General features: G+C 37.5%; 2 protein-coding genes across 5 annotated transcripts in view; one reads left to right on the forward strand and one right to left on the reverse strand.

The window, feature by feature from the left end:
* The window catches only part of LOC116286501 (long-chain-fatty-acid--CoA ligase 1), a 62777-nt gene that overhangs the window by 15640 nt on the left and 33452 nt on the right, over window positions 1–13685 (forward strand). The window contains exons 2-10 of the mRNA XM_031693029.2: window positions 210–318; window positions 1282–1346; window positions 1720–1821; window positions 2049–2148; window positions 2467–2639; window positions 2915–2947; window positions 3431–3482; window positions 3724–3800; window positions 4514–4591. Of these exons, the coding sequence (XP_031548889.2) occupies window positions 210–318; window positions 1282–1346; window positions 1720–1821; window positions 2049–2148; window positions 2467–2639; window positions 2915–2947; window positions 3431–3482; window positions 3724–3800; window positions 4514–4591 (789 nt within the window). The remainder of the gene's footprint in view (window positions 1–209; window positions 319–1281; window positions 1347–1719; window positions 1822–2048; window positions 2149–2466; window positions 2640–2914; window positions 2948–3430; window positions 3483–3723; window positions 3801–4513; window positions 4592–13685) is intronic.
* LOC116286486 (uncharacterized) overlaps window positions 2696–13685 on the reverse strand; it is a 28682-nt gene continuing 17692 nt past the window's right edge. The window contains exons 1-3 of one of the 4 annotated variants that reach the window (XM_089028850.1): window positions 13435–13530; window positions 5553–9474; window positions 2696–5352 (exon numbers count right to left, since the gene is read on the reverse strand). In XM_089028850.1, the coding sequence (XP_088884976.1) occupies window positions 5557–9456 (3900 nt within the window). In that variant the 5' untranslated portion in view covers window positions 9457–9474; window positions 13435–13530 and the 3' untranslated portion in view covers window positions 2696–5352; window positions 5553–5556. Of the gene's footprint in view, window positions 5353–5552; window positions 9475–10729; window positions 11013–12598; window positions 13367–13434; window positions 13531–13685 lie in introns of those variants that run through there. The other 3 variants (XM_089028849.1, XM_089028851.1, XM_031693009.2) reach the window with 3 other exon arrangements.

A 13685-nucleotide genomic window follows, 5' to 3' on the forward strand; every position in this document is an offset into this window, starting at 1 on the left:
CAACGAGATAATTTATTAATCTATTTATTTCATCGAGCATGCGCAATAAGAAATAAAAGCACTGGGTACGAGATCAGATTTAGCTCGAGGCACACTTGCACATGCGTGTAATGCATTCATAAATTATGATACATAACAATAAGAGCGTGAAAATTGCTTCAATACTTAGCATAGTAATGCAAATCACACTATTTGTATTATCATTGCAGGGATCAGGAGGTGCACGGAGATGTAACCTAGTAACTAATGACGTCACTCACCTATATGATGACGTCAGTACTGTTTATGAGGCGTTCTTAAACGGCATTAAAGTCTCAGGTAATAGACAACGTATTTTAGTAATACTATATATATATATATAGTATTATGTATATATGTATCTATAGTTTTATATATATATATATCTATAGTTTTCTAATAGGCCTTTCCTGAATTCGCTTGAGTGACCACGAAACAATGGTTTGAAGTCAAGACTGAACTTGATTCTTTTATTCATCAAGTTCAACCTCGACTTGAAACCATTGTTTTGTGACCAGTCAAGCGAATTCGGGATAGGTCTATGGAATAACATGCATGTGGCATTGCCTTGATTATGATTTTTTTTATCAAATTGAGCTGATCCTCGTAGTATATCAAGCAACTTATGCAGCTGCAAATTGAAAGACTCAGAAAAAAGTCTTGAACGGGATTTTTTGATTTTTATGATTTTTTTATTGACTCTTAATACTCTACGTCATATCCCATTATGTGTGATGTTTTCCTGTTACCAGCTGAGGTGACCTTCAGGACGAACTCAAGGTCAACCAATCGGAATTGAGGATTCGACGTTGTATTTTCATCCGATACTTGAAAAATGGTTGATCCCTTGTTTTAGACGCATATTATCAATAGATAAATTCTTGGAGATATTTCAACTGTGTTTCCCTAGGTGCTGCCAAGGCAACCCAGTGAAATACGACTTTTTCATTCTTTAGATTTATCTTAACCGCTAGTCGAACAATATGGCAGAATTCCTTTTCATCCTTCGACAAAAGAAATCGTTATTGTAGTCATACTTAGAAAATGATAATCAAAAAATGTTGACCCACAATTCCTTTCGGGGAACGCGGTCAAGTCAGCTGGTACCTATATCATCTACCATCAGCACCACCATCAGCGTCGTCATCATTACCAGCACAAATATTTTAAGTTAAAATTAATTCATCATCATCACCATCATCATCATCATCATCCTGATAGCCTTCGTTATCTTTATCATCATCGTCGTTGATTCATCCTCAGGTGATGGACCCTGCTTGGGTTCCAGGAAGGGAAGTGGACCATACCAATGGATGTCGTATTCTCAGGTCAGCGGTATTCATCAACTATTGCTTATAATCCTACCTCTTATTTATCTATCTATATCTTATCTAGTGTAGCTTTACAACTAATTATGAGTAAATACATAAGAACCAAGAAAAAAGAATTTGTCGCTGGAAATCTCCATCCTGTTAAAAAAAAAAACAGAACACTAACACGATCTCAGGATTTCTTAGTTTTTTCCTCCGATATCCCATGTTCCATATCAGGATAACAGATAAGCCCTTTGCGACTGTTGAATGGTTCTCTCCCTGGTATATATTGATGGGGCTCCTGTGGTTTTGGCGGGAACTTTCTCGCCACAATCGTGCGCCGCGCCCTAGAATATAGAATTCTATATTTTACCTTGCTTCTATTTAGATCCACGAAAGAGCAGCTAATCTGGGATGTGGACTTCTGGAATTGGGCTGTCAATCATCACAAGAAACTTATATCGGTGTTTGGTCTAAAAACTGTGTTGAGGTAAAATATATCAAATGCTAGCTTGGTTTATCGATGATGAGGCGATAAAGATTTTGCCATTTTCTTTTGTTTTTCATTTTTGTTAGTCTCACATGCACGATATTTTTCAAAGGGTCTTTTTAGGTTGACACGACTCCATGGAGTGTAATTTTAAAATTAAGACAACATTAATATATAAAGGTGGTTGTTGCGTGATGTGACGTTGTATGCTATTCGTTGCGTTACAGTGGTTTCTAACAGACATGGGTTGTCAGATGTTCTCCATGGTTACCGTACCTATCTATGATACACACGGCCCAGATGCATGTATCTATATCATACAACAAGGTTTGTTAGCTACTTTACACTCTTCCCTACCCCCCTCGGTATGTCTGAATCTACCCTTCCCCTCCCCATCCGTGTGCTCTTTTCATTTGAACATACTCTCGTCCCCCGCCCTTCCTTTTGTTCTATCCATCTCTTCCCTTCCCATTCTATCTGCTCTGTCCATCTGAACCTACCCTCCCCCTCTCCCTCCGTCTGTTCTTTCCATTTGAACCCACTTTTCCCCTCCCCCTCTCCCTCTGTCTGGTCTGTCCATCTGAACCTACCCTTCCCCTTAGGAATACTTGAATCATATTTTTCAACATATTTTCCTGTGCACAGCTAGCCTTAAGGTCATCGTGTGCAACACAGATAAAGTCAGCTTTCTTCTCGAAAAAGCGAACGAGTGCGACAGCTTAAAAACCATCATCTTGATTGGGGGTCCTGTGGACGGGAGTACCTTGGCAGAAGCCGACGAACTGGGGATTAAAATCCATATCTTTGAGGAAATTGAGGTAAAAAAACTTTTTCAAAAAATGAGTAAAAGTCAGACAAGATCCAAAGAGACATCAAGGCTGTAATTATTTATACATTCAATATCTTATTGTCACGATACTACATTAATTATGATCTGATTATCTGGTACGTTGGTTCATAGAAGCCTTTATTTTATCTAGGAATACCTTAAATATCTTATCTAGAAATTTAAGACAACTAATTACTCACTTTTCTAATGGGCCACCGAGTATTTTTTAGTATCACTTCAACTTTATTTCAATTCCCTCCACAGGAACTTGGAAAGAATAATAAACACCCTATTTTGGTAAGTATCGGCATTAATATTAAAAGGTACTGTCTTTGAATAAATTCAATTGTGAGATATTTGAGAGATTTTCCTCAGACCTTGAAACAGTTCCTAGTAGTGATAATTAGTGTATAATAGTCAAATAGACTCAAAGAAAACAATGGAAATACAATCTACAAACCTCTATTAGTCTACTAACTATTTCACGGTCTGAGGAAAACCACTCTAAAAGTGAAGCTACCATCATATACTAGTACACACGCAATAAAAATATTGCTTATATATATACAAGATAAGAGTACTATAGAGCCTTTGCACCATCACGTGATGGCAGCCATGACAGGAGGCAGGACCAATTTCACCTGGTCTAATCTGATTTACATGAGAAAGAATTCAGTTTCCCATGGAAAAAGTGCCTTCCATCCTGTGAACATGTCTACTATCACGTGATGGTGCAAAGCCTAAATTATTTATTAAGTTATCCTTCTAATTGATTTTTAGCCCCCCGGACCAAACGATGTGCATACAATCAGCTGGACCAGCGGTACTACGGGTAAATATTAGTAGATGGCTTTCACGTGACGTCACAGCGGCCATGCTGGTGTACCAAAAGGATACATTTTCTATCCTCCGGTAATGCAACTCTTTTTTTTAATGCAAAAACTGTGAAGAAAGTTTCTATTGTTTGGTATACCAATATTGCTGCCTTGTCACGCGAGTAAAAACGCTCTATACTGACCGAATGAACTAACGACCTTTTAAGGTGGCTGAGTGATATTCTGTTATAAACGCAGGTTATCCTAAGGGCGCTTTGGTAACCCATGGCAACATCATTTCCAACATGGCAGCCTACTTGTTTATTATAAAACAGGTCAGTAATTGAATATTATCTACAGCACGTGAAAATGTACCGTGCCGTGCCGTGACTGTGACGGTAGAGTAGATTGCTCATGACTGCGAAATGGCTTGTCACATTATGGTATGGAATTGAGGACATTTGTGGAACCAATTGTTGCACGTAAGGTAACGGTTACGTTGAGGATCATCCAATCAGAATTGGATGACACTTCACGTTTACGGTCACAGCATGGCACGGGACGTCACTAGAAACTTTTACTAGAAACATAGACTTTACTTTGCAGTATTCTCTTGCTCTCCGAAGGATCATAAATGTGTAGTTATCGTTAAAACTCAAGACTCGAATTCTCTTTTGCTCACGACTAACTTCGATTTTGCGGTGAATAAGAATATTAATATTTTCCAGGGAAAGTTGTTAAAGTTGTACATTCTTTACTTTACCGCATACCATTAGCATTTGTGAATATTCTCATACTAAAATGAGGCTAGCCCTGTATAAATGAGTCAAGGAACACAGCGGTATTTTAGCAATTCTTATAGACCTTTTCTGACATAGCAAACAGGGTGCATTGTGGTCTAGCTTGGGTACAAATACCCTTTTTCAACCCCTTGTATGGTGTTGTTTGTACCGAAGCTAGACCAAAATATATCAGAGTAGGCCTATACATGCCCAACAACGTTCGCACGACGACCCCATTTCATTATAAAGATCTCGTTTCCCCCCAGGATGGAGTGGAGTTAAACGCGCACGACGTTCACCTCTCGTATCTTCCACCAGAACACATGTACGAACGCTGCACACAGGTATGCCGTTTTCATAATATATTATGTATTTACTCTTACTATGGACAACAGGGCTGAAAGACAAGCCAGTGAAAATATCGCGGGCTTTACCTACTTCGGAACACGAAATGCTAATGGTTCTGAAAAAAATTCAAAGTCAGCTACGAAAGTGCGGAGGATAAGCATAAGCTCAATTCTTGAAGGTGTAGAAAACAGTTGTATTTTGATCTATTAACCAATGTCAAGGAGATTTTCTTATATTCGTACTAGATTGATTTTCCCTGCTGACCTGGGACTAATTCTTGTGGTAAATTCAAAATGTTTCAGTGGCCATGTTTGTTTTCTTGGAAATTTTGGCGCATGATTATACGTTTGTCAATGCTGTCACTATAGATAAATATGCATGTACGAACGTTGTAATTCAGGCAATAATTCAATTCATACCTCTATTATTTGGTCCTTAATCAAAGTAATTGTTTATTAATATCTATCTAACCTGTTTGTTTTTTTAGTGGTCGAGATCAAACCCTTTGTTATGCGTTTGGCTAATGTTTCTTTTGAATAAGCGCTCCTCGCACCATGTGTTGCGACCCGGGACCAATTTCCGCGGTGAGGAATGCGAGTAGAGTTTATTGGGTCTCTCTCTCTTGTGTGTCAAAGGATTAATTTTTCTCCAGTTTCTCTGGTTTTCGTCCTTCACAAAAATCAAACAGTGCTTAATTTTAATTACATGGCAATTGGAAGCCAAGTCAAGCTTTCCAGTCAGTCACCAGTAGATCAAGCTGAAAAACAAACAAACAAAAAGAGCTGGTATTTTTACTGACACTTATGATAAAATAAATAAAATAATGCCTGAAACAAGTAGCTACAAGAGATTCGCTAAATTATCCGTACGGTTGACAATTTTGTATTTTCTAAATTATAGACAAAGAAATTAAAAAAATATGAAAATAAGTCTTTGTATCAGTTGAGAGTACGTTACCTTGTTATTTATTCATGGCGTACTTGATCTCTTCTCTTGTCTGATCCCACTTATGCTTGGTCACAGCCTCAAAAACCTCAATTGCCAAATTTGGAAAATATTCCAAAAACACAAAGTCTTCCAGAAGCTGTTTTCTGATTGGTGTTGGTCTCTTATCCTCAGAGACATGGGAAATGGCGTTTCGCATGAATCGTACTAATCCAATAACAGAGGAAGTATCGTACGGTGTCTTTCGTTTCTTCATCATTTCAGCGTAAATAACAGGCATATGTAAATACGCTGGGTCATCCCATGTGGGATGAACGACAATGACACTAAAGATGGAATCAAAGTCTGCCTCTATTTCAGTCAGAGGAAGTGGTCGTTTAGCACGTGGACATTCAAATTCTGGCTGGTTGGCAACAGAAGAAAGGAGGTCAATCTTCTTCTTTTTAGGCCAAAAGAGAGGATGATCCGATGTGTCGGTTGCTGTTGGCCGTCTGATAACGTCAACGTCAAGCATCTTTTTCACAAGGTGCCTTGCTTCAGGACAGATCGAGTCATCCCATCCTTCCATTTTATTATTTATTACATTAGACTGTGTTTCGTGCGTTTGCAACAAACTAACTGGTTTGGAACCTTCAACTGCAGCGGCGGCGAATGGATGCTTTTTGACCGTCAAAATGTAATGAAGAAGAAGTCCACAGGAAAATATATCCGAAGGTTTTGAATAATCTTTAGAAGACTTCAAAACCTCTGGAGCAATCCAACATTTGGTTCCAACATTGGTGCTGTATACTGAGAAAGAACCAGTACTATCCATACGACGGCTAAGGCCAAAGTCAGCAATTTTCAGGCACAATTTAGGGTGCGTTTTGTAGAGTATGTTGCTTGGTTTTAGGTCGCGATGAAGAACATCATTATCATGCAAGTATTTCAGGCCTTTTACGACATCTAAGCAAAGTCCTATAAGTTTTTCAAGGTCAAAGATACAACTATCAAAGTACTCCTCCAGATTTCCTTCCATAAGTTCTAAAATGACGTATGAAAAATGATCATCGTCGTAGAATGACAAGTAACGAACCACTTGTTCGCAGTCTGCAAGGGCTGTAAGATTTGATATTTCCCGCTGGTCTTCTGGTCTTTGGAGGCGCAGCTTTTCGATCCGTTTTATAGCAACCTCTCTGCCATCCTTCTCATTGATTCCAGCAAAAACAAATCCGAATGAACCAGAGGCTAAATGACTTCGGTGGTACCAAAACTGACCTACTTGTTCACATTCCTGTCGCCTTGCAACTTTGGCCAACTGTAGTTGATATGTCGTTGACACAGACATCCAGGGAATGAGTAGTTGGATAACTTCCACTGGTTTGAGCAACAAATCTTGGAGTTCAGGACAGGATTTTGCTATGTCGAGGCATGAAAGTCCTGACGTATCAGCAATTCTGCAATCGGCTCCAACACTGAGAAGCTGTTTAGCAATTGTCCAATGAGCAGATGTTCTTCCTAGAAGGTTTCCTGGCTCTCTTACGATATTTCTGCAGCAAAGATGAAGCGGAGTGTCTTGGGTTTCTTTTCCAAGGAGATAGCTTTTCGATGACTTTAAAATCTTCTCGACAAGGATGCTTTTCCAGAGGGCACGTGGTGACTCATCTTTGCAAACAGCATTCAAAAGCGAAACAGCAATGGATGGAGATTGAATAAAGTTCGTCTCACAGGCGACGTCCAGCAAGGCTTCTGCAAGTGCAAAGGCTTCCGACTTGACTAATACACTCATGACTGACTCGCCATTCTTGTCAACTGCCCATGGATCAAGACCTTTTTCAAGCACTAAATTCCAGAATGCTTTTGGCTCAAGCAATACGTCAGGATACAAGCGATCAGGCGTTCGAAGAAATTTGAGGTTTCTTGCAGCAACAAGCAGAGGCGTGCGTCTCAATGAGTCCAGGTCGTTTGGGTTTGCTCCAGCATCGAGCAAGAGCTTGGCAGCAGTCCATGATCTGCAAAGATGTAGAGGTGTTTCGTCATCAATGTTTCTATCATTCAGTTTTGCGTTACATTTCAAAAGCAGTTGAAAAATTCTTTGTAAATAGTTCTCAAATGATTCATCTTTAGAAGTGGAAGCATTAGCACCTATGGGGTCTACAGCAAGAGCATTGTATTTCAGCGATGCCCAAAGGTGAAGAGGAGAGATGAGATTGGTGTTTCTCCTATTTACTGTGAATCCGTCATTGCATAACTTTGCCTGTACTATCAACTCCAATACTTTTTCTGTCTCTTTTGGAATGCTTTTTTCAAATTCAACGTGGAAAAGAGTTAGACCATGATGACAAATCTTTAAAATAAGGTGAAAGACTGATTCCCCAGCTCGTGATATTTCTTCAACCCTTGCTCCATTCTTTAACAGAAAACTACATACTCTCACAACATTTTGAATTGCTGGAAGCTTCTGCTGGGGGCTCGCAATGTCATACGCATCCCCAGATAAACAATACAGGAGGGGCGTTTCATTTTGGTGGTTCTTGACATTGAATGAAACTCCAAGTATTTTCAGAAGCAAACATATATTCATAACGGTTGTTTGAGAGATGCCAATATAAGGTAAGCGAGTTGCATAGTGAAGAGCAGTGTTGCCATCGGAATCTACGCTGTTCGGGTTGGCACCTAGATTTTTCAGGAATCTTAGTATTTTAGGAACCAAGGATTCCCATCTTTTAACAAGATCTTTGTTTTCGTTTGTTTCTTTCTTTACAGTTTCTAACATCTGTCTAATTACATGGCGATTGTATGTGCATTTGGAATTAAGGTCCATGTTTTCAATGGCAAACTGTAACGCCTCAGAAATAGAGTAGGAAGCAGAAAGAGAAGACAGAACTTTGCAGAATAATGTATCAATGACAGCCTGGAATACCTGTTCTTGTAAAATTCCATGTCTTATAAAAAGCTGAGTCCCTTTAAGTATGGATGACCTTCCCAAATGGCAAAAATGGTTATGGATGTAAAACGATAGAATGCTTAGATGGCAATTGTCCGTAATGTGCAAGAGGGCTCCTTTAGCAAGCAACCAGCGAGCTATTTCGAGAGATTTTGTAAAAGCATAAAACAGTGGTGTTCGTCCGTAAATATCTCTCGCATTTACTTGAGATTTGCCATTTCCTACCAATTTAAGAACAAGATCTTTATTGTCAACGGCGTAAAATAAAGCAGTTTTATCCTCATTGTCAGCTATGGTGACATCGGCACCAGCATCAATCAAGTCTGTTACGACAGCAGCACGATGTTCTTTGACTGAATACGATAAAGCTGTATAACCCTTTTTATCTCTCATATTTATGTCAGCACCGGCGTTTATTAATAAACGGGTAATGGTTTGAGTACCCCTTAAGTAAAACAAAGCAGTTTTCCCCTCTTTGTCTTTTGCGTTGACATGAGCTCCAACATCGACAAGTGCAGAAAATTGGAGTTCTTTATCGTTTATTACAGCACAATGCAAAGCCGTTTTTCCCTCGTTATTAGTTTCGTTAACTTTAGCACCATTATTAACCAAAAGAATTACCATATTTCGACTCAGTGCATAAAACAAAGGTGTTTGTCCTTCACTGTCAGTCCTGTTGACATCAGCACCAGCGTTAATTAGTAAAGCAGCCATGTTTACATCATCAAAATCAACAGCATAAAACAATGCGGTCTTTTTGTCGTTGTCACTGTAGTTTACATCAGCACCAGCATCGATTAGAGCACGAATGCCACCTACATTGGTGATGCTATTCCTGATAGCATAAATCAAAGGGGTCGTTCCAATGTTATCAATCGCGTTTACAGAAGCTCCAGCGCTAACCAGGCTTTGAACTACCTCTGCACTGGAAGCATAGAAAATACTTGTCCTTGCTCTCTCAAATGCATCAGCAGGAATGACAGCATCCATCTCTGATTAAAGCACTCTCTGTGGACGGAACAGATACTTAGTGACTAGCCGTTGTATATTGCAAGTGAAGTGCTACGAGTATATGTTACACGATATCTAACTGGCTTATTGTTCCGACTTTGTTGAACGATATGAAACATTAGAGTGGGGGTATGACGAAATTTATTTATAATTATTGTTATTTAAATATGCCAATCAGAAATATATTAGCGGAGCCCCATACTTAAGAAAAAATTGGTAAACCATCGAGTTGATTTTTCATGGTTTGGCTGGCGTCACTTCCGTCCGTCCGTCCGTCCGTGTACACAACACAGGAATCCCGCTTGATATCAAAGCAAAACTACTCACAAATGCGGCTCTCAAATGCACAGAAAAAATCGCTTTAGGACAAGTTATAGACCAAAAACAATTAAAAAAACACTTTCATGTTGTCAAAGATGGATCAAGAAGTGTTCTACAAGAATTCAGGTGTGTGTTTTTTAGCAAACAATCGTATATATATATATTTTTTTTGACAAGCATTTTTCTCGACGAATCGATCGAGAAATCAAAGACTTTCTCTCAAAACTTTTTATATTTCTATCGATAAGATTAATTTATTTTAATGCTGGAGGAAATATAACACGAAGAGCATGTTACAACAAATATTCGTCCTTTATTTAGCTTTGTAAATCTTTAACAATTCGGTTGTTTTTAACCAGCTATCGTATGTTTTTCGTTCAAGAAAAAGCTTTATTCGCCTCCTATCGCGGGATCCAGTCGGCAAAACAAAGAAGACTTTTAGATATCTTTCTACACGGATAATTTTTTTAATCATTAAATGAAATATGAATTTTTACCAAATATTCAACTGTTTATTAAGCTGTTCGAGCAAGTATGATTATAAAAATCAGCTTAAATTTGTGTTGTTGAGAGATGTTATTGTATAAAGACCTACCAGACTTTCTACACGGATAATTTTTTTAATCATTAAATGAAATATGAATTTTTACCAAATATTCAACTGTTTATTAAGCTGTTCGAGCAAGTATGATTATAAAAATCAGCTTAAATTTGTGTTGTTGAGAGATGTTATTGTATAAAGACCTACCAGACTTTCACTCTAAAAAGCTAAAAAATATTCAAAAACATTTACTGCTAAAGAAATGATTCATTTTGTATTTTGCATTGCCTTTTGCATTATTTTTTATTTTGTCTCAGTTGTTCTTGTCAACTGTTTAAATGAATGTAAGCTCTGTTTTTTTTTTTTAAGTAAACCTCATTTTTTGCTCACCTTAACCAGTTTTCAAGTCTGTTTTTTGGTCTTGATTTGTCCTAATTTTCGATCTCAATGAAAGACATCCGAGGTAAATTTCACTGAACTTGATATTGTACTGTATTATCTGTAGTTAGCTTTCGCTTTTCTTTAAGTAAAATAGAATCAAAGCCTAAAACTGTCGGCATTGGAAAACGTTTTGTCGAAGAATCTTCCAAGAACAAAACTAGCCCCTGGGGGTGGTGGTAAGTTGTGTACAAAATTCCTAAGTGGGAGAGTATACTCGCGCAAAAAACAAAAAAACAAAAAAAAAACAAAAAACAATGTAGTGCATTTTGATTCGATTTCACTGCATGGTTTTTATTATGGGAGAAATTATTATCATTTCGAATAAAAAAATAATTGACTATTTTTTCCCCGATCTAATTTTTACCTTTCAGTTTCATTCAAATTGTTCTCCCTGTGACTTCCGTATCGGGAGCGCCGCTTTTAGGCAGTGCCTAAACATATATATTAGACAATCCAATAAAGCAAAGTGAAAAAACCTATTGTTTAAACGGCTGGCAATATTTCAAAATATTACGTGCACCTATATGTACGCTGATAAATTTGTTGGTTATATCAGCGAGGTTGTATTAATGTTTTAGCTGTTCGGCTATTAATAAAGTACATATTTTGCAGTCAAACCACCTCAAGCGTGAACACGTAGAGGTCATTAATGACTTTATTTTTGGATTCTTGATTTCATTATTCGATTCGAACATTCATTATTGAAAACGCACTTCAAAGCCTGGCATATACAAAAGCCAAGCATATATGAAACTGAAATGCAAAAACAACTTTTTGTGCAAGGAAAATGTAATAATAATGACTTACCTTCTGTTTGCGCTATAAACAAGAGCCTACAAGCCAAGTAAATCGAATTTTCAAAAACAAAAATTTTATTGTAAATATTGAAGATTTGTTTTCATTAATGAATCTTCGAATCGAATAATGAAATCAAGAATCCAAAGATAAAGTCATTAAGAGCGGTTGTCCGTGTTGGTCAGGTAAGACGTGTAAAATGCGAAAATTCAAAATCCTTCAAACTTCGTCAAAATGTAGGCCTATAAGAACTAACAACGTTGTGTGAGTTTCATCTCGATCAGATAAATATTTTAGGAGATAGGCGTCTACATTTGATTTCAAAGTTCACTTCCGGTTTTTCGAGGCCATTCTACAGCACTTCCAAAAGTACTCTGGATCTCAAAATATTTTGTGTATTTCAACCAAGTAAGAAACGTTCCATAAACTAGAGATAATGTCTTATCAATAGGCATTTTTTTAAAACATTTGGACTTATACTAAATATTTTAAGGATTTTTCAATCATTTTTAATTTTTCAAGCACTTTTACGTAGGTGAAATTACGTGCCAAATAACTCTACTGTTACATCGATTCACGAATAAAAAATATCTTTTAATCAAAGAATCATGTTTCCTCTTTGTAAATATCAAATGAAATTTTTGGGCAACTGAAAATTGAATTTTTTATGATTTTTTTTGTAACGTCCATTTGGCCCGAAAATCACGCATATTTACATAATCACGCCGACTGATCGGCAATAAAGAAAAATCATTTCACTATAGTCAACACGGATTTTTCCCCAAACAAATATACAAAGCCTTCAAAAATGGTTTATCCGTGGCTGTGGATATCTTTTAAAACACTTACATTTTATATTCCGTCATTTTGAGAATATTTTCTAGTGCTTGACAAGAGGTCAAAGAACACCAGATTAAAATGCTTCAGCCAACGGTGAAGGTCCCCTTTCAAACTATAAAAAATTATAAACATGACCCTTCTATTGGATAACTAAAGGCTAGAAAAATCTTATAACGATCCTACCTTGAAGTTTTCGTCATCCTGAAACTTGGAAATCATCTTTAGTGTTAGTGAAGTGTGAAAATTATATTGTGTTACAAGTACAGTTGTGCACACATTTACAAGGAAAAGAAAATCATGGTAAAATCACAATTGTCTAAGTACCAAGATTGGATATTAATGTCTGAGCTCTAAAATCGATAACGATTGTAATAAACGTGGGTACAAACAATACACACAAACAAGACAGTGCTTGTATAGTACAAACGCTGACTTGATAATATTGGGCTACCTGTTTGTCACGCAATCTTATCATTACGTCGGAGTAGTATAGGGAATGGGGGTTCCAGCGCAATCTCAACACGGGCAAGGCCCGTGTCAAAAATCCACCTACGGAAACAACCCACTCCAAGTGTGGTTGGGGGCAACAGCGCAAATATGTTAGTCTATATATGGAGTGCGAAGATTGTAAAGAGTTTGTTTATGATTTCTGTGTAAAGTGCTTGAAACCCAAGTTTGTACCTACTAAGCCAAATAAGTATATTTGTTGTGGTAAGAAAATGCAAATAGAAGACGACACGTCAGCACAGTGTTACGAGTGCGGTAAAAATATTCGTAATGCCGTGCCTTGTGCTACCAGGGAACAATATTATTCCAACGGAGGTCGTAAGAAGACGCCATACAAAAGAATAAAATACTTCAGGGACTGGATGAGTCATATCCAAGGTTATCGACCGGTATATTTAGACAACGAAGTAAAGAAGAAAATTATAGACCATTTAGAAGAGCCAACCCCACAAAGTCTACGGAAAACGCTGAAAAAATTAAAGCTAGGGAAATATTACAAAGCTATTCCCTACCTTTTGTCTGAAATTACCGGTAAGTCTATTCCCGAGGTTTCTGATATGACAAAAGCCGAGTGGATGTTTTGTCGGCTGGATAAGGATATTCCTTATTATCCTGACGTAATTTACGAAATATTTTACAAAATTGACCCCAACCACCCCCTGTTAGGATGGATTCCGAGGCGACAATAACATATTACGCGTAATTCATACGATGAATTTATATTACGCGTAATAATTTGTCAAATAAGGTTATGCAAATAATT

The sequence above is a fragment of the Actinia tenebrosa genome, unplaced genomic scaffold, assembly GCF_029948245.1.
Source record: "Actinia tenebrosa isolate PJP-AT-01 unplaced genomic scaffold, QUT_ActTen_1.0 PGA_scaffold13__45_contigs__length_12533684, whole genome shotgun sequence".
Lineage (NCBI taxonomy): Eukaryota > Metazoa > Cnidaria > Anthozoa > Actiniaria > Actiniidae > Actinia > Actinia tenebrosa.